Source organism: Mesoplodon bidens, assembly GCF_964165515.1.
Source record: "Mesoplodon bidens genome assembly, chromosome: 16".
Lineage (NCBI taxonomy): Eukaryota > Metazoa > Chordata > Mammalia > Artiodactyla > Ziphiidae > Mesoplodon > Mesoplodon bidens.
Genome location: NC_138173.1, coordinates 69699777 through 69720917, shown reverse-complemented (window position 1 = coordinate 69720917; position 21141 = coordinate 69699777). Strand labels below are relative to the sequence as shown.

Sequence of the window (21141 nt, the reverse complement as noted above, 5' to 3'; positions counted from 1 at the left end):
GTCCTCTGATTCTAAGAAACGGTGTCTGTGATGTTGAGTTGAGAAAGGACACCGCATAACCAGCCCAGCCTGGCCCATGACAAATTACGAAGTAAATATTCCTGGTTTCCCTGTTTTAGCACCCACATCTCTTCTCTATTCCACCAGAGTGTCAAACAATCTGTCAAGACCCTGCTCCCAGAAGGAGCTCTTATCCTAGATTTTAGTGAAAAGATCCCAACATGAAGAAGTGTCCAATGTCCCAAAGAATGGGGAACCTTTCCTGGGTGGCCTGCTCCATCCCCTAAATACTGAGTCTGCCGTTTTAAAAAAGGGTCTTTCATTCAGTCAAATTATCTCATTAAAGCTCCACCATGGGGCTTCCCTGGTGGCGCAGTGGTTGAGAGTCCGCTTGTCACTTGCTGATGCAGGGGACACGGGTTCGTGCCCCAATCCGGGAAGATCCCACATGCCGCGGAGCGGCTGGAACCGTGAGCCATGGCCGCTGAGCCTGCGCGCCCGGAACAATGATCCTTGGAGGTTATTATTAGCACTCATCTAACAGGTGGAAACTAAGGTTAAGGAAGTTTAAGGTCACACCTGTGGGAAATGGAGTGTGGGCCGATTCCAGATTTCCTGGCTCCGGAAGGCGTTAAATAAAATACAAAGAGGAAAAAAAAAAGTAAAGGGCGGGCTAAGAGGCACGCCTAGGAAGCAGCTCCCCTCAGGAAACAGAGCGTCCCTTGGTTCTTTGTTTAATCTGGCCAGTTGATCTGGGGAAAGGGAAGCAGTCTGCGAAGGTGGAAGGTGGGGACGTGGAGGAGGACTAGGTCTGGGTTGCGGGGCGCCCCTGTCTCCTCGCGGGGAGCCCCCCCTCTGCCCATTCTCGCCTCCTTGCGCCTCCTGAGTCGGGAAACGCGGCCCCGCCTGGCCCCGCGCGGCCGCCGTAGAGTCCCCGTTGCCATGGTTCCCAGGTGCGGATGCGCGGAGGAGGGACTAGGAGGCGTCCAGGGAGTCCTTGGGGGTCCTGGTCGAGCTTCCTGGGCCCGCGAACCCGAGAGGCGCCATGGGACGGAGTAAGCGCTCTCTCCCACCTTCCGCCCTCGATTGTCCCCATTCTGGGCATCGTCCCGGGCCTCTTGGGACCCTCGGCGCCCCTTCCCGCCCGCGGACCCCAGCCCGGCCCAGCCCTTCGCCCTCTGCAGACCGGGCAGTGCCATGTCTCCCGCTGACTGGCGGGGCAGCTTGGCCCCGGCGAGGCCCAGGTTCCCGTTCTGTAAAATGGGGTGGGCGTCGGGGCGGGGGAGGAAAGCATTGGATTTGACGGAAAGGCTGGCTAGTGGAAGGTCTAGGGTCTTGGCGTCAGACACGCCGGGTTCGAGCCCGCGCACCTCCTTGCCTGCAGCGTGGGCTAGTCGCTGTCTCTGAACCACAGCCTCGGACTCTTTGGGAAGGCCGTGTAGCCTGGTGGTTGGGGGAACCGACTCCGGCGCCTATCAGCTGTGAGACTTCCTCACCTCCAAAACGCAGGCAATAATAGTGCTGTTTACAGACAGCCGGTGTTGTAAATGTGATTATAAATGTACCAAGAGACTGAGTTGGCAGGATTAACAGTTATTTATGTTAGATTGAACCAGTTATACCAGGTTGAACCTTTCCAATATGGACACCGTCTTTGACCTCTACACGTGGCAATTTTATACAGTTCCACCGAATTTATCACTTACTGTAAAAGTGTCATAGTGAATACTTTTAAATCAAGAGACCGCGGTGGATGATGGGGTCTCTGCCCTGGAGGAGCTGACAGCCTGGTGGTGGAAGGGGGCTGGTGACTTTAAATGTTAACACTTCGTTCGGAAACCGGTTATTTCCTCTCACGCTTTTCCTCCCCTCATCCCCATACTGTGGTCCCAGATTTTTCTTTTTCTTTCTGCTCATCAACATTTTTTACGTTTCTGTGGATTATCCTTTGTCCTCTGTCTCTGAATCTTGTCCACCTTCATTTGTTAAATCATTAACGTATCAGAATTGTATTGGAGTTCCTACCCTGTGCCAGGCGTTGAGGATACAGAGGTGAACAAACAGGTGGGCCGGCCCTCCTGGAGCTTCACCCTTTGTGGAAGAAGGCAAACACTTACTTAAAAATATCAGTCACTATAGAGTCAAAACTAAGATACAGCGTTCTTTTTCCTGCTCTTTCCACAGTTCTGAACTGTCTACATCAGGAGAAAACACTTGGGCTTCGGAGAGAGGATGGTAATAATGGCTTCTAGTGGCAGCAAGTACGTCGTGTACTTGCTGCCTTCTAGGCAGTGTTCTAAGTGGTTTCTGTGTGTTAACTCCCGGAGTCACAAAAATCTTATGAAGTAGCCACTACTGGCACCTCCATCTTGCAGATGAGGAATCTGAAACACAGAGAGGTTAGGCAACTTGCCGATAGTCACACAGTAAGTGATGTATCTGGGATGTGAACCTGAAAGGGCTGGCTTTCTTTAATATGTTACTACACTGTCTCTTGAATGTAAGGGAAGTTCTGGTGAGGAGAAGAGAGGTCGTGGTGCAAGTTCTCATGTTGAAAGTCAAAGAGACTACTTTTAGTGTTAGAATCTGCGCAGGGAGAGCAGTGTCACGCCCAGGGGCAGTGGCGAGGGGAAAAGGAAAGAATTAGTTCCTCTCTGCACATTTAATCTGGTATAGATTATGATTTCGAGAAGAATGAGCTTCTTCTTTAAAACAAAAATTTAATATAGAATTCATTTTGTATTACTGTGACTATCAAATTAGGGTGATTAGTCTCATGGAGATATGATCTGTGTATGCATTTGCTGGGGGAAGTTAAGTACCCACAGGGCCATAGGATGTTATCCCTGGAAGGATGCTCAGTGGTCTCTAATCCGTGCCATGTGCAAAACCGTACAGATGAAATCTGTTATGCAGAAAGTTTAAGCATCTGGTCCCAAACCTTGCACTTGTTATGGGATAGGTTAGAATTAAATCTGGGGCTCCAGCTCAGTGGCCTTTCATAATGTCTTCATTTTCTTAAAGGCACATAGTGGAAAAAATCAGTTTTATATTAATTCCTCTCAGTTCACCTTGACTAGGAAGCTCCCACTCGAATCATCCTCCTTATTCATTGCCATTATATTGTAGACTTCATCAACTGCTTATAACAAATCCTTTAAATCTTTTGTTTCATACTTCTAAGTCTTAATTCATTTGGTGGACAGTGTTGTTCACCATTAATTTCAAGCTCTTTGAAATTGAGATGAGATACGTTGCTAGATACCATGTGGATTGTTCATCACACACCTATGAACAATTGCTAAATGCTTTTCACAAACATCTTAGCTATATAAGGAAAAGCTTTTTGATGAAAGATGGGCTTCCAAGAAAAACATCCTTTAAAGAAATTGCATATATTTACATACCAAGCACATAGACAAAGTTTAAGAAATAAGCAAAACACTTAATTATGGATAAATACAATGTTTTAAATTTGTTTTATTTTTTTATGGAGAACCTAATTTAATTTTCAAACTAAACTGGTTACTAAAGACTGTACTAATTTGTTTAACTTTGTTTTTAACTTAATGACTTTATTTGACAATAGCTTTAAGTCTAGAACAGCTATTTCCTTTCTGTAATTATTCATTGATGTAACTGAAAGAGGAGTGTTTAGACAAATATTCTGTACCTTAAGAAAATTAAAAGACTTTGACTGTTATATTCATTTAAGTTTATATGAGGGGTCATAGTGAAATTGCTCAGACAGTGCACTTGAAAATTTAACAATTTAAACATGTGCATAATTCTTCTTAACCAGTCCTTCTTTGAGAGCATACCACCCCCCTGCTGAATGCTTTACATGCATAGGGCACTTAATCCTCCCAATAACTGTCTGAAATAAGTACCATAGAAACTCTCTTGAGACAGGTCATTGGAAACACTTGGTTAAAGTGCTAAGTCATAAACATGATACATTTTAGGGCTTCTTTCTACAGCTATAATAGAGTAACTGGTATTGGACTTAACCTTCCACTGTAGACAGCTATGAAATTGGGCAGGAACGACAAGTAGGACCTAACCATGCTCCTTGAGAGAAGGGAAATGCAAGAGTCATACCCCACTGTCACCCCAGCTTTCTTTGTAGAGGCACTTTCCTACTTGCAGTAAAGAAGACAGAATTCAAGCAAAGTAGTGGTCTTGCAGAGCTAAGGCAGAAATTAGCCTTCTGAGCTGCTGAAGTTGCTGCAATTTATGGGATAGGATACAGAGAAGGAGGTACAGTATGGAATGGGGGAGGGAAGAAGACTTCATGGGGACGTTTACTATAGGATTTAGGCAAGGGCTGGCTGAGCGTGTGTAGCAAAGACTTGGAGAGACCTGAAAGAGACCACCTACTGTGGGGCAGAGTGTTGAATGGAGATGCCAGAGGTCAGGAGTCCTGGAAGACACAGGAGTCCTGGCCCATCCGGAGTTAAAAGACCTTGCTGAGCCCTTTAAGTATTCATTTGAGACCCCCAAGAAAACCACACCTTAGCAGTAAGTACTGGGCCCTGGAGTAATGGCCATGCTCTAGGGCTAAGTTCAAAACTAAAATAGATCCACTCTAACAAAAAATACAGTCAAGCCTAACAGGGAAGAAAGGTTCTGTCAGTACTTTCACTGCCTGCCAGAATAAAGTTCCACTCCTTTCAAAGGACAGTGATATAATCTAGACTTTCTACTGTGCCTCAATAGAAGAATACAACGACCAGCCTACAATTAAAAATTGCTAGACACAAGGAGCAGAAACATGTGGCCATGATCAAGAACAGAAGCTGTTAATAAAAACAGATCCCAAGATGATAGAGGTGCTGAAATTAGCACACAAAGACTTTAAAGCAGTGTGTTAGTTTCCTACAGCTGCCATAACAAGTTACTACAAATTTAGCAGCTTACCATTCTACAGGTCACAAGTCTGATATAGAGTCCCTATATCAGATTCTTGTAGATGCTCTTGTAGATTTTCACCCTACCTGAAATCAGGGTGTCAGTGTTCCTTTCTGGAGGCTCTAGGGGAGGAGCATTTTCTTGTTTATTTGAGTTGTTGGCAGAATTTGGTTCCTCACAGTAATAGGACTGAGATCCTCATTTCATTGTTGGTTCTCAGCTTAAGGCCATTTCTAGATTCTAGAGGCCACCCATGTTCCTTGGCTTGTGGCTCCCTTTCTTCATCTTTAGAGCCAGCAATGGTGGGTTGAATCCTTCTTATTCTATGCATCTCTTTTTCTTCTTCTTCCATCTCAATCTCTGATGTGGCCAGGAAAGTCTCTCTGATTTCAAGGCTGTGTGTGATTAGATTGGGTCTACCTGGAGAATCTAGGGTACTCTGCCCATCTTAAGGTCCTTACCCTTAATCACATTTGCAAAGTCCCTTTGCCCTTTTGCCAGGCAAGGTAACATATTCCCAGGTTCTGGAAATTAGGGCATAAGCAATAAATAACCTGAGGTTCCACCTTAAGATACTAGAAAAAGATTACAAATTAAACCAAAAATAAATAGAAACCTGGAATAGTACAAGAGCTAAAATCAATGTAGTAGAAAACACAAAGTAAGACAATAGGAAACAAAATAGACAAACAGTAGTAAACAAAATTAATGAAAATTTTATTCTTATCCTATGACCCAGCTATTTTACTCCTAGATATTACCAAAGAAAAATGAAAACCTTTGTCCACTCAAACTTATGTATGATTTGTTTTCTTATGATTGTTTTAAGAGTTCTTTATATATTCTACATATAAGTCCTTTATAGAATATATGATTTGCAAATATTTTCTCTCCATCTATGGCTTATATTTTCATTCTCTTAACAGAGTTTTTCAAAGAGCAGAAGTTTAAAATTTTGAGGTCCAACTTATCAACTGGTTCTCTTATAGATTTTGCTTTTCGTGCCATCCAAGAAATCTTTACCTAACCCAAGTTCACATAGATTTTCCTCTTATGTTTTTGTTTCCCTAATTGTAAGTCTTGCGTTATTCTATCATCCATTTAACTCAGTTTTTTAATAAGACACCATTGTAAATGATATTGGTATGTAGAAATGTAATTGACTTTTCCATTACAGATCTTATATCCTGCAAACTTCCTAAACTCTGCTATGAGTCCTACCAGCTTTTGATGTAGATTTTGTTGGATATTCTCCATAGACAATCATGCCGTCTGCAAAGAGAGAGTATTCTACTTCTTCCTTTCCTATCTGGATGCCTTTTATTTCTTTTTCTTGCCTTATTGCTAGAATCTGGCTAGAACCTTTAGTACAATGTTGAAATGGTGAGAACAGCTATCCTTGCCTTTTCCCTGATCTCGGGAAAAGCATTCAGTCTTTGTCCATTAAGTAGGATGATAGCTGTAGGTCTCTTGTAGATGCACTTTATCAAGTTGGGTCACTTCCCTTCTCTTCCCAGCTTGCTGCAAGTGTTTTTGTTTGTTTGCTTGCTTATAATCAGGTTTTTGTGTCTTCTTCTTTTTACTGATCAGTCTGGCAAGAAATTCCCCAATTTTATTTTCTTAAAGTATTTTTATTGGTTTTTCTCTGTTGTTTTTCTGTTTTCCATTTCATTGGTTTCTGTTATAGCCTTTATTATTTACTTTCTTATGCTTACTTTGGGTTTAATTTGTTTTGTTTTGTTTTTTTAGTTTCTCAAAGAAGAAGGTGATATTTGGGACCTTTCTTCTTTCTTGCTATAGGCATTTAGTGCTATAAATTTCTTCCGAGTTATGTTTTAGCTGCACCCCACAGATTTTGATATGCTGGGTTTTTTCATGTTATATTCTGTTCAAAATACTTTCTCCTTTTGAGTTCCCAATGACAAATTATTTTTAAAAAGCATTACTTTCTTATATTTTGTCTTGATTTTTAGTTATCGTAGGCTGGAGGGTAAATCCTGTGCCTGTGACTCCATCATGTCTGGAACCTGAAGGCTCTGCTACTCTAATGATTTTGTCCTTGTCCTGGTTCTCTGCCCTCTGCTTTCAGGGAGAAAACCTCTTTATATGCTATCAGTGTAGTACTGTGGTTTTCACACCTAGCTTTTAATGTTCAATTGTCACTCTCAGCCTTACCTTGTCAATTGTGTTTAGTGGCAGCCACCCAATACAGCTGTCCTTAAAGTTACAGTTTCCCCCATATTTCCCTAATTCCTGATGTGTCACACTTACCAATGTGTTCCCTTCCATTAATATCCCATTTGCTATAGATTGAATGTTTGTTTCCCACCAAAATTCATATGGTGAGATCTTAACACTCGAGGTGATGGTATTAGGAGGCGGGGTGTTTGGGAGATGATTAGGTCATGAGCACAGGACCCTCATATTGGGATTATTGCCCTATGAAAGAGGCCCCAGAGATCTAGCTCATGCCCTCCACCATGGGAGGTTACTATCAACGGGGAACAAATATTCAACGTTCCATGTTAGCTAGCATCTGCTCTTGTGTACCACTTCCGGTATCCACCCTTCCAGGTTGGGTTCCCCAGGAGGCAGACTTTTAGATGGAGGCCAGTGTGCAGGAGGTTTATTAGGGAGTGTCACTGGAGTGGGTAGGGAAGAAAGCAAGATCGGGCAGAGAGGGAAGTAGGGCTGGAATGCATCTTAACAAAGGCCTTCGCCAACCAACCTGGAAATCGGAAGGAGCTCTGAACTTGGAACGGACCTCTGGTTTTCCCAAGTTGGGGTGAGAGGGTTGGGCCCTTTTAGCCCCACATCAGTCGATCACTGGATATGGACTTTCCTGGGAAGGGGCATGACCTTGGTTGAGATGTTTCTTCAGCTGGGGTAACCTCACGGTGGGCAGCTGAGGGCTGCCTTCTGGCAGAACTCCCAGCAGCAGGAAGTAATCCTTCAGTCCTGAAGGGGGGAACTGGGCACAGTAGCATCTACCATAACCTGTGGTGTTCTTTCGTCATTTGTTTATCTGGCAAATATCTACTCACATTTCAAGATCCAGCCCGGACTTCTCCTCCATGATGCTTCGCTCGACCTTCTTCTTGTCACTCAGTAGCATGGATCACTCCCTCCTCTGCACTCACTGTACTTTGTGTATTCTTCTGTCCTTGCTCCATACACCCTGTCCATGTTTGTAACAGCACACTCTGCGTGAGTGCCTCTAACAGTGTCATGGGATCAGGGTGTAGAGTATGGCCACCAACGCTCATGAGAGTCATGAGTCAGTAAGAAAAGGCAGGGCAAATGAGTAATCCTGTTTCTTAAAATGCCCATGGAAAACAATAAAAGAAAAAAAGTTCAGATGCTACAAGATGAAATCTTCACCTATTTGTAGCCCCTTCATTGATGTTAAATCTCTGTTTCATATATGTATCCACTAGGTCTTTCCAGATGTTTACAAACTCTGCAGACTCTGCCCGAAACATATATTACTGATTTTATTCTAATCCAGCAAGAAAGAGAGGGTTGTTTACAAAACATGATATAAAACCTGGAGGATGAACACTGAATTGTTGGCTTTGGGAGTTTCTAGAACCTCGTTCAATACATTGAAATCTCTTTCATAGTAAACACAACGTGACAACCTCTAGTATTCCGGAAAACTTCTCCTCTTGCCCTTTTCCCCCCACCCCCTACCCTGCAAAGTCATTTTACTGAAACTCCCTCAAGTTATTGAGAACCCAGTCATATTAAGGAATTGAAAAGAAGCCTAGGGTAGCTCATCAGTTTGGGTTAAAACTTTGGAATCCACAGCAGAATTCTTTTAGGGAGATAAGTATGAATCTGTGGTTATCATTGTTAGTATCCTTCATCAACCGCCTCATTCAGATATTGGTTATGACCTTGTATAGGTGAGACACTTCTCAGAGTCCATCTGAATCCTGTATTTTGCTGTTTGAATTTTTCCAAAATAAGGAAGTGAAAGTATATTTCATATAGTAAGTACCTTGGCATGTTCTTCTAGACCATGTGATAGGCACTGTAATACCATCTGTCTTGAACAGTCTTATGATGACATATTAATGCTTCCAAAGCCTTTTTAAGTCCCTAGAGTGATGTCTTGTAAATGCAGTGCTGTATTATTTCGAGTAGGACTTTCTAAAGGCGAACAGTGCTCCTTGGAGTTAAAGAATGTTTGGTCTAAATTGCATAGTACATAAAACAACAAAATGTTTTCCCATTTCAAAGTCTGAGACACTATAATCTCCATACGCCATGTAGGTATTCTGACACATTTCTTCTTGGGGACCCTGGTTTTTGCACTGATGTTTGCCATCACAGGTGAGGCAGTATTGTGTAACAGCAGTTTCCTGAGTTACACAATATGTAACTATGAAAACAGTGTGCCACACAGCAGTTTGCTTAATACAGAAGAGTTCAGAAAAGGGCTGCTGGGAAATTCCAGACCTTCACACTTCTACCTTCCTCTGTGATTCTCCTCGATTTTCATTTAATCTACCCTCATTGTGCATAACTGTTGCTGTTGGGCAGACTTCCCTGTTGTGCTGAGTGCATCTGAGCCCCTCCTCTCCTACGTGTGTGTGTGTGTGTGTGTGTGTGTGTGTAAATTTGTTATTTATGCCAACTCCCCCACCTTTCCCCACCCCTTTCCACTAATAGTGATTTTTATCATCTTAATTCTCATGATTAGGAGATACGGATCAACGTAATTCCTTCCTAATATCTACATGCCTCTGAAAGGGAGGACTTGACAATTGCACGCAACTGATCAAATTCATGCACATAATAGCATAATGAAAAGAATTTCTTAAATTTTAAGAAAGATGTAGCCAGAGAACATAGGAAGGACGTTTGGCGCCATTGAGAACTTAGTCAACAGTTGGAGGGGCCAGCAAGTCTTCAGGGTTAAGTAAGTCAGAAAAGTCTTCAAGTCTGTAGACCTGGAAGAACCTTGATACCTTTTGTGTCCCCGAGAGCCAGGAGGCCCCACATGGCCTGTGCAGATGCTTCACAAGATGCCATCAGAATTCCCCTGCCTGCATGCGACTTCACTGTACCTGTGAGGCTGACAGTTCTGTGGGGTTCAAGTTAGGCTGTGTCTTTAAGCTGGGTACCCAACTAAGCCTTCAGCTGGGGCAGCTGGGGATTGGGGGCAAGAATATGAGTGGAGGCCCATGTATCAAGCTATACATCAAACTGCTAAGTAAAATGCATTTTCCGGGCTTCCATGGTGGCGCAGTGGTTGAGAGTCCGCCTGCTGATGCAGGGGACACGGGTTCGTGCCCCGGTCTGGGAAGATCCCACATGCCATGGAGTGGCTGGGCCCGTGAGCCATGGCTGCTGAGCCTGCGCGTCTGAGCCTGTGCTCCACAATGGGAGAGGCCACAACAGTGAGAGGCCCACGTACCGCAAAAAAAAAAAAAAAAAAAAAAAAAAATGCATCTTCCTTCCTTGACAAGTACACCTTCATAACAGCCCAGAAGGCTTCATTCAATATGTTTCTCAAACTCCTTGGGTTCTGTGCCAGCACGTGGTGGCTTGTGGAAAGCCAGCTCCTTCGTCCATACCTCCCTCCTCTTCCCATCCCTGGCTCTATCCTGGTCCCTCATGCCCATGTATGAGGGTAGATACTGCATCCTGCACATCCAAGCCATCCACATCCCCAGAAAACAGCCGCTCCTTGGACACCCCTGGGTGTAGGAATGTGTGCCTGATGGTGCAGCCTTGCCTTCGGGAATGAACCTGGAGAAGCATCCAGCGTAGGACTTGGAGGCAGGCTTGGGGCTCCTTCGGCAGAGACTTCCAATGTTCTCCACCTGTGGCACGGTCTGGAGGAGAGGGCATGGGCTCTGGAAGGGCACGTCCTCCTAGCCCATAGACCCCACCTCTAATGGCAGCGAGGCCTCCAAAGTCCAATCCCTGCTCCATGGATTTGTGTCATTTAAGTCACATATACACTGTTAGTCGTTGAGGGTCTGTCTTCATCACAGTGGTGCATCACTTCCACATCCATTAAGTTAGATGAAATAACATTGGTTGTGCCATCCCAACCCCTTAACCCGTGTTGCGTCCTTGCTAAGAGAATTCTTGTAGATAAACTTCAGAGGCAGGTAATGTAATTGACTCTACACAGCAGCTTTGATGTATACTCAACTTGGCTGTACCCATTTATTCATTGTCAGTTGATTTAAGCTGTTAGAATCAACTTTGGAGGTGGGAGTTCTGGAGAGTAGTTTTTGTTGTTGTTTTTTTTTGGTTTTTTTTTTGCAGTACGTGGGCCTCTCACTGCTGTGGCCTCTCCCGTTGCGGAGCACAGGCTCCGGACGCGCAGGCTCAGCGGCCATGGCTCACGGGCCCAGCCGCTCCGCGGCATGTGGGATCTTCCCGGACCGGGGCACGAACCCGCATCCCCTGCATCGGCAGGCAGACTCTCAACCACTGCGCCACCAGGGAAGCCCTGGAGAGTAGTTTGAATTCGCTTCTCTTGCAAGTTTGGTTTTCAGAGAGTTTATTGTTTTTCTTTTCCTTGAATAGAGCAGTCTGTTCAAGCCAGCTTGCCTAATAGCAGCAGCATCCAGAGACGGCAGAGTGCCGCAGGCAGTGGGGATCCCAGCGAGCCGGGGCTGGCGGGACTGGCCTATCAGCCTTCTAACACCTCTTTGGCCTGCCCCCTCCCCAGGACCTAGTTTGCAGCCATCTTTGCTGTTAGTGGAGCCAGAAAAGCTTAGAGCGGCAGGAACGTTCCCCATGTATGGTATTTTAATCTCTTAACCTCTGCGTTTCCCTTGTCTTTCTTCCAAAGAACTGTCACCACAAGCAGCCCCATCTCCTACCACCGGAAGCAGCAGAGGGTTCAGCTAACTGCACACAAATGATGGAGTTCGTACATGTTTTCACATTGTTCAGAAAAGGCAAACTTCACTTTTAAGGATGTGGCACAGAAGAGGGGCAGCTGAAGGTGCTGTGAAGAACTTTGTCTCCGCCAGAGAAGCTTGCACATTTAGGAAGCTTGAGAAATTTTGAGAGGCTCTTATTTGCTCACTTTTGTGGCGGTGGAGCATAGTGGTTCAGAGCACATGGTCAGGTGCTGGATTCCTACACTTAAAGCCTCGCTCTAGCACTTACTAGCGAGACCTTGGGCAAGTTATTTAAACTATCTGTGCCTCAATTCCTCATCTGAAAAAGATAAATAATCATTGTACATACTCACACGTTAATACATGCCTAGCATTTAGGACAGTGCTTGGCACCTTGTAAATGGCAATAAATGAATCTTTATTATCTTATAGGATGGACATGTGATATTTCCACATTCAACCTAAAATGTGAGGGTTCAGACGGATTAATCGTTTTTAATAGCCCTGGAAAATACAAGTTTTCTCCATTGTCATTACCTCCTTGATTGTAGTACATATTACAGAGAGGGTGCGTGTCCTCTTCTTGACCCTCACTGTGGACCAGATGTTGTCTCTGGTACCTTGGTGCTACCATCATCATATGGTCCTGGCCTGTGGCATCAGACCAGCCCAGTGCTGCTCATCACTCATGTCAGGGGTTGGGGACTCTCGCAACCCCTCCTCCTGCGAGCAGCTTCTTTCATGCCTCCTGGAAACGGACCAAGTGCTTTATAGGATTGCAGTGCAAAATCTGGGGTGTTCCTCTCCTGTCTCTTCCACTCGAGTTAAATAAATACCAGTTGAATGAATGAATGAGTGAGTGAACCTTTCCTTATTGAATGGTTGTGGCTGTTGAATGGAGATGCTTTCACATTTCTGCTCTCTGTCAGCCCGACCGTACCTCTCCGGAGCAGGTTTCTCTGTCTTGGATCACTTAGTGGGTCTCATCCAGTTCGACATGATACCACCTCAAGATTCCACGTTCTCAGGGTCATTACCTGTCAACTGGGTCTCCATCCATACAGCGAAATATGTGTAGATCCAGTGTAAGAAAGGCAAAATGTATCATCACATCTTTCTTCTGAGTCACCCTGGAATCACAAAAACTCCCAGCAGGAGGAAGCACTTCTCTGATCTCTGTCCCTTTGAAAATGACTTGGGCCTGGAGAATTCACATCTAACTGCAAGGAAAAACCAATGCAGTAATAACTTAATATTAATGGGGATGGAGATATAATATGTAACAAATTTTCTTTCAGTCACGGAAGATCTTATTAGACGGAATGCCGAGCACAATGACTGTATAATTTTTTCCCTGGAGGAACTCTCCTTGCATCAGCAAGAAATAGAAAGACTGGAACATATTGACAAGTGGTGCCGGGATTTAAAAATCCTCTATCTTCAAAATAATCTCATTGGAAAAATTGGTAAGTCTTCAGGACTTTGTTCTTATGGTTTCTTTAACATTTTGAATGGGAGAATGTTGGCAAATGCAGTGTTATTCTTAGAGGAAGAAAAAGAATTACCTGGAGGAATAGACACAGCCATCTCTCAGTAGCTGTGTGTGGAACACTTCCCTGAACCTTTTCGTGCCTGTTCCATCTCCTTGCCCTGGGCATCTCCATCAAGGAATTGGGAGGACCAGTTGATGGCTGGGAGCACATTAGTTGATGTAGTCATTTAAAACCTGATTTTTAAAAAGTTTAAAAGAGAGGGGGTTATAGTCCAGGCGTTTGTCATGGTTTTACAGCATCACTCTGTGAACCTGAAAGGATTCTGTGAGGGCTGAGTAAATCCTTGTCAGATCCCAGCCTGTGATAACTAGGCCTGCCGCATGTATTGAGAATGTACATGTGCAAGGCATTGTGCTCAGTATTGGCTATCGAGGGGGCTCCACAATTACACCCCTGCTTACTGCTCCAGTTTGGAATGAAATGAGAGGTAAAAACAGGAGTCAGGAGGATGGGAATCCAAAAATCAGCATTATAACTGATAAAAACTCTTTGGAGAATGTGGCTTAGACTTGCAGCCAAGTGAGATTCCTAATATGTCCCCAGAATTAAGCCTACCCACCACCCACTTACATGCAGACCTGGACCATGCAGGCTTCCCCTACCTGCGCAGGCCCCCTGCTTTATGGTGGGAGCGGGTCGAGGCTGTGTGCCCTCTGCCGGCAGGGAGATCCCAGACCCAGGAGAGAGGGTGGGATCGGGCATGCCCAGTTCCTTCTCCCAGTTCACCCATCAGGTAAGTGGGTCCTCCCCCGGGAAGAAGGAGTTAAGGGGACAGAGAGAAGAGAGGCCTGTGGAGACACCCTAACAGGGGATCCTGCCACATGGAAACAGGAGGAGTGACCCCCAAACCTCAGGAAAGCTACAGTGTAGTTTAGTGGCAAGAGCAGGTGCAGGCCCTAATGTCAGGTAGACCCAGGTTTGAACCCTGCCTCTACAAAAAACTAAGTCAGTCAACTTTGTCCCTCGTTGTCTTAGTCTTGCCATCTGTAAAATGGGAACAACAACATCTAACACACAGACATGGTATTAGAACTACATGGAAGGACGTGCTTAGCTCTATGCCCGCTCATGAGAAAATAGCTGCCCTGCTATTAATATCGTCACTTACTCAGGGGCCCCAGGCCAGCCCCATGGAGGTAGAAGCAGAGGGGAGAACCACACAGAGTTGGCGGAAAAGGGATGGAGTCAGGGTTGATGAGGCAGAGTGAGTGCCAGCCCCTGGGGGTTCTGACACTAGAGCCCAGAGGTCGGCTCATAAGATTATACTTTAACTCTCCACGGTCACAAGCGGCGGGTCTCAACAGGGCCACTTGGCAATGTCTAGAGACATATCTGGTTGTTGCTGTGTGTGTGTGTGTGTGTGTGTGTGTGCGTGTGTGTAAGGGGTCAGCTACTGGCCGTTAGTGTGCAGAGGCCAGGGACATGCTAACAGTCCCAGGACCTCTCCCCCACCCCCCACAAGAAAGACTTACCTGGCCCTGAATGATAGTATTGCTGAAGCTGAGAAACTCTGCTGATGTAGTTGCCTCCAGCTTAGTGGGTAATTGAAAATTGGCTCTAGGGATACAAAAAGTCTAGAATTTGCATCATTTTTGAAGGTTTATTAAAGTTCTTTCTTTTCCTTCAGATAATTATTTTTGGCATCTTGTACTTTACCAGAAATTAGAAACTCTGGCGTATTGTTCAATTAAAAAGGCTGTTATAGAAAACCACTAGCTTTTATGCACGAGAGCATTAAAGAGTTGTCCTAATTGTGCAGCTCTAAAAGAGTGCCCGAAATTTCCATCTCCACAGCTGGGTCCATCACAATTACTAATTAGTAGCATAGTATTTCAGTCCTTTTCAGAGCTGTGAGAAAGCTTAAATTTTTGCTTCCAAAGTATTCTTAAATTAAACACTCTTTTAAATCCTAATAATGGGATTTTTCAGTGCTACTCCACCCATAGGCATTTAGGCACTTTTTTAGCAAGTAAAACTGTTTCTCTAGCATTCGGACTCACTCTTGGGCCATGGAGGTAGAAGTTTGCAAAACACCTGCCTTTCCTGAAGCTCTGTTCCTCACTGGGAGATCCAGGTGGGCTGTGGAGCCAGGCTTTGCTTAGTGGGGCTCCAGGTTTCAGCTGAGGACTGTCTGGGGTCTGTGAAAATGGGGCTCGGGCCTCACCCCAGACTTACTGGCTCAGAGCCTCTGGGGGTGGGCTCCCGGAATCTGCATGGGTAACAGCTTCCTGATGAGCCCCAAGCTGAACGCCTCAGAGCCGCTTGAACTGGGGGATGGGTTTGGTCCAGTACAAGTTTGTAGGTCTGGTTATAGAAGTTGGTGAGAATTCCTCCCAGGCTGGTTTGGCCGAGAACGCAGACTCCCTTCCTGCTGCCCAAGAAGCTCTGCATATTTTTACTTATAGAGCTTTGTTTTTTCCTGACCAGTTTGACCCATTGTTCTCGGCTTAATTTAATTTAATTTTGGAAATCCTTACAAAACAAATCTTAACTTTTTTTCTACCAGATGACTCTTTTCGCATTTACAGCGTTATACATAAAACGAAAGTGGAGAAGGAAAGGTATTTTATCGTGGGCTGGCAATTTTAACAATAATAACTTTATGTATTTTTGTTCAGGATAAGTACTAGACACTGTATTATAATCCTGGACACATAGAGCTCTACAAGTCTGTGACTGTCAAATGCTTGGATATTGCCTAGAGGAACTCTTGTAAACATCAGTATTCCTTAGAATAATGTAATTGCTGAGAGAAACTTTAGTAATTTATTCCACAATCCTCATTTAAAAAATGAGTAAACTGAGGCTCAGAGAGGTAAACTGTTATTCCCAGGAACTCTGTGGAAACAAATACATAATATTTTGTAAATTTTAGGTGAAATATTAGTAGTGATAAGGGTGACAGTTATAAATCATCATGTTTGACCGTCATAATATCCCTGAAAAATGGTCCAGAGGAAGCATTATTTAAGTCAGCCTGCCCCAAAGGCACATTTCTTAGCAGGGTTTTCTACATTCATGTCATCTTAGAAAGGACTCTTCTTTTAAAGTGTAGTGTAGTGATTTAGTGCCAAGTTCTGGAGTCAGATTTCCTGGCTCTACCACTTAACCTTGAACCAGTGGATTTATTCTCTGCGCCTTGGTATTCTCATTTGCATAAGGGAGACAACAATAGTTTTAACTTCATAGGATTGTTATGAAGATTAAATGAGATAATATGCAAAATGCTTAGAAAATTGTATGACATGTAATAAGCACGCAGTAATGTAAGCTATAGTATTATTAACTGTTTTTAAAGGGCCCCACCCTTCAGTGATTCCTTGACTTATTTATGCTTTTGCCTTGCCTATATGGGCTTTCATATTTATTAGAAACAATAATCCTGTATCAGGATGATTTTGGCTTCACGAAAGGAAAACACAACTCAACATGGCTTAGCAGTGAGGAAATCTAGTATCTAACCCAACTATAAGTCTAGAGATAGGCCAGTCTCCAGGGTTGGTTGATTCCTTCTCTCTGCTCCACCAGTCACAGTGGGCTTCATCCTACAGCTGGTTCCCTCAGGTTTGCAAGATGACTATAAGTACCAGTAAAGATAGTATTTCCTTCCTTTTTAACATCCAGCAGGAGAAAGAGACAGGAAATCCACAAGCATGAAATACAGATCATTCCTTCTCATCTGATTGGGAGTTGGTGTGCACGCCTTCTCCTGCATCACACAATCTCCAGGAGACTGCAACGGGCTGGTTGACTTACGCCTGGGGTCCTGAGCTGTCACTAGCCAGGGACATGGGATTGCCATGTGCTGGGCCAGCTTGGTTAAGCCTAACCCCCTGGAGTTGGAGCTGGGTAGAGACATGAGCAGAAATGGGTTGGTTCCATTAGGAAGGACAGAGGGAGAAATGGATGCTGCGTGGGCAACCAACAATGTCTGAAGTACAGGTACAGATTTGAAAAAGCAACATGGTTTTGACAACCATAATGATCCCTAGATTCTCATTACCATTTTCATAATAGATTACATAAAAATGTCTTTTATCTTGAAGGTTAATTAATTCCATTCTTTGTATATTCCAGAAAATGTTAGGAAACTCAAGAAACTTGAATATTTGAATTTAGCTTTAAACAACATTGAAAAAATTGAAAATTTGGAAGGTAAGAATTTTCTTCTTATAATTTATTGTTAATTAAAATTAGACTTCAACAGTATTGCTTAAACAATAGGTAGACTTTTCAAATTAACATTTTACATAAGTCTTATGTTTGTCAATTCTTGTTGTAAAAAGTCAAACGATAACAAGATACACAAATTCAAAAATGTAAGTCTACTTCACCCCTTCCTAACCCAGTTTCCTTCCCAGAGGCAGTGGTATTAACGCTTTGGTGTATAGAAGGTAGTTTTGTTACATTTTGCTTTGTATCAATGGGATCATACTATGAATATTGTTTTCAAAATGAATTTCTTCCATAAAATTACCTTGTTCTTCTGACATCCAGGAAGGATGGGGAAGGCTGTCTAATGGAATGATTGTAGACTGAGTTATCCAACTGTCGTTCTGCAGACGGACAATTGGGTGGTTTCTACATTTTGCTATAATAAGCATGGCTGCAATGAGCATCCTAATACATTTCACTCTGTGTACATGTGTAAATATTTTTCTAGGATAGATACTTAGAAATGGAATTCCTGGGTCTAAATATGCATATTTTGGAAAATAGTGCCAATTTGTTCTCCAAAAAGGTTGTACTGATATACACTTGTACCTGTGGTCCACGTGAATACCCATTTTCCCCCAACTTCACTAGCACTTTTTGTAAGCAATCTTTTTCTAAAGATTAGAAGACATTGTTCTCTAGTAATTTTTAAAAATTTCTCCTCACTTATTATTATTGAACTTCCATATAACCTTTCAGTTTTTTATTGAATATTTATATTTTTTCTTATGTGAATAACTACTTCATATCTTTTGGCCATTTTTCTACTGATTTTTCTTCATGTGCTCTTATACATTCCAGATATTAATACCTTGTTATATATGTTATAAATCTTTTCTCTTGAGTGTACTACTTTTATTTCAGTCATGATGCTGGTATTGTTCAGAAGTCTTACTTCTGAAATGAATATACGCCAATTTATCAGTCTTTATCTTTATGGATTCTTTATGGTTTCTGGATACAAATATAGTCCATATAAGTTCTAATTTTAATAATTTTATTCTTTATATATAATCTCTCTAATGTGCTTCAAATTTAACATGTAAATGTTTCTGAATGGAAATATTTGGACAGTTTAGTATTTTGAAAATTGAAATATAATTTATGTATTATTAACTTACATACACCATTTTAAAATACACGATTCACAGGTTTTTAGCATATTTGCAAGGTTGTGCATCCATCATCACTATTTAATTCCAGAACATTTTCATCACCTCAAAAGAAACCCCCATATCCATTAGCATTCATTCCCCATTCACCTCCTACCCTAGCCCCTAACAACCCCTAATCTACTTTCTGTCTCCATAGATTTTCCCATTCTGAACAGGTAATACAGGTGGAATCGAACAATACATGGTCTTCTGTTCTGACTTCTTAGTCTAATGTGTTCAGGGTTCATCCATGTTGTAGGATGCATCAGTACTTAATCCTTTTTAGGGCTGAATAATATTCCATCGTATGGATGCACCTCATTTTGTTTATTCATTCATTAGTTGATGGGTATTTGAGTTGAGTCCACTTTTTGGTTACTATGAATAAAGCTGCTATGAATATTAATGTACAAGTTTTTGCATAAACATCTGTTTTCAGTTAACTTAGTGTACCTAGGAATGGAATTGATGGGTCATATGATAACTGTATGTTTCACTGTTTTCAGGAACTGCCAAACTGTTTTCCAAAGCAGCTGCAACAGTTTACATTCCTACCAGCAGTTTATGAGGGCTCTCATTTCTCCACATCCTTGCCAACACTTGTCATTTTCAGTTTTCATTTATTTATTTATTTGTTTATTTATTTATTTTTATAGTAGCCATCCTATAGTGAGTGTGAAGTGGTATAGCATTGTGGTCCTGATTTGCATTCACCTAATGACTAATAAGTTTGGGCATTTTTTTATGTGCTTATTGGCCATTTGTATATCTTCTTTGGAGAAATCTTCTTTATTCAAAATCTTTGCTCATTTTCTAACTAGGTTATTTGTTGTTTGACTGCTGAACTGTAAGACTTATTTCTTTATTTTGAACACTTGAATCCGATCAGATAAATGATTTGTAGATATATTCTCCCATTTTGTGGGTTTTCTTGTCAACTTCCTTGTTGGTGTCCTTTAGAGCACAATTGTTCTTTTTTCTTAAACAGCTTTATTGAGGTATAATTGATGTACAGAAACCTGCACATATTGAATATATATAATTTGTTGAGTTTGGACATATGCACACACATGTGAAACCATCACCACGGTTAAGGTAATAGGCATATGCATCACCTGTTTTCTCCGATCTCCCCTAGAACTTCTTTTAAGTGGTTGTACTAGATTGATCTTCCATGTCTCTTGACCTGTATTCCTTATTTAAACCTCTTTGTCTTGTTATTCTGGGAGTTTCCTATTTTACTTTGTAGGCTTCTATTTTGTGCTATTTTATTTTTTGAAATGTCTCCTAACACTTGGTGTCTGTTGATAACCACAAAGAATTTGGTTGATTAGGTGGCTGTGTGGGCTTATTCTGCAGTTGTGAGGTGGTGTTTCCACATCTAGCCTCTGGCCTGGCTGGCAGGGCCACTGTGGGCTCTGTGTGGGTGGGCAGGGGCTTGAGGCAGAGGCAGGCAAGCTCCTCTCCCCACCCCACTCCCATCTTCCAAGAGCTAAAATTAGGAGGACATTATTTAAGTCCTGTTGGATTTTAGCCTATTTGTCTCCTAGTGTAGACATCGGTATTTCAGGGACCATCAAGGTCATATATCAATAAAGACATAAATATTCATCATACTTTTTTTTTTTTTTTTGCGGTACGCGGGCCTCTCACTGTTGTGGCCTCTCCCGTTGTGGAACACAGGCTCCGGATGCGCAGGCCCAGCGGCCACGGCTCACGGGCCCAGCCGCTCCGCGGCATGTGGGATCTTCCCGGACCGGGGCACGAACCCGTGTCCCCTGCATCGGCAGGCGGACTCTCAACCCCTGCGCCACCAGGGAAGCCCCATCATACATTTTTAATGTTCATCCTCCAAACCTGAAATGTCATCACTGTCAAAGCCCCCAAACCGTCATCAGTGCTGGAACTGAGATGCCTCTTTCCATCATTGGCATGTTTCTGCATTAGAAATGGAGCCTTTGCTCTTTCCCAGCTACCACTCTCCAGCCCTGTTACCATATCTACATGTGAACAAATGAAATAACAAAATTTGCACTAGCGCTTCTCTGGTGGCACAGTGGTTAAGAATCCGCCCGCCAGTGCAGGGGACACGGGTTCGAGCCCTGGTCCGGGAAGATCCCACATGCTGTGGAGCAACTAAGCCCGTGCGCTACAACTACTGAGCCTGTGCTCTAGAGCCCGCGAGCCACAACTACTAAACCCACATGCCACAACTACTGAAGCCCACGCGCCTAGAGCCCGTGCTCGGCAACAAGAGAAGCCACTGCAAAGAGAAGCCTGCGTACCGCAGGGAAGACCCAACGCAGCCAAAAATAAATAAATTTTAAAAAACTTTAAAAAATTGCTCTATATCTATGTTTTGTAGTAGTGAAATGTCTATCTATAATGTCAGAGAAATAATTAAAACTCTCATTCTCAGTTGGCTTGTTAATT

General features: G+C 43.1%; 1 protein-coding gene across 2 annotated transcripts in view; it reads left to right on the top strand.

The window, feature by feature from the left end:
* Positions 1 to 909: 909 nt before the first annotated feature.
* Positions 910 to 21141, top strand: part of DNAAF11 (dynein axonemal assembly factor 11) — a 72371-nt gene continuing 52139 nt past the window's right edge. Inside the window, exons 1-3 of one of the 2 annotated variants that reach the window (XM_081258624.1) lie at positions 910 to 1055; positions 13085 to 13252; positions 17417 to 17494. In XM_081258624.1, the coding sequence (XP_081114750.1) occupies positions 1046 to 1055; positions 13085 to 13252; positions 17417 to 17494 (256 nt within the window). In that variant the 5' untranslated portion in view covers positions 910 to 1045. Of the gene's footprint in view, positions 1056 to 13084; positions 13253 to 17416; positions 17495 to 21141 lie in introns of those variants that run through there. The other variant, XM_081258623.1, reaches the window with a different exon arrangement.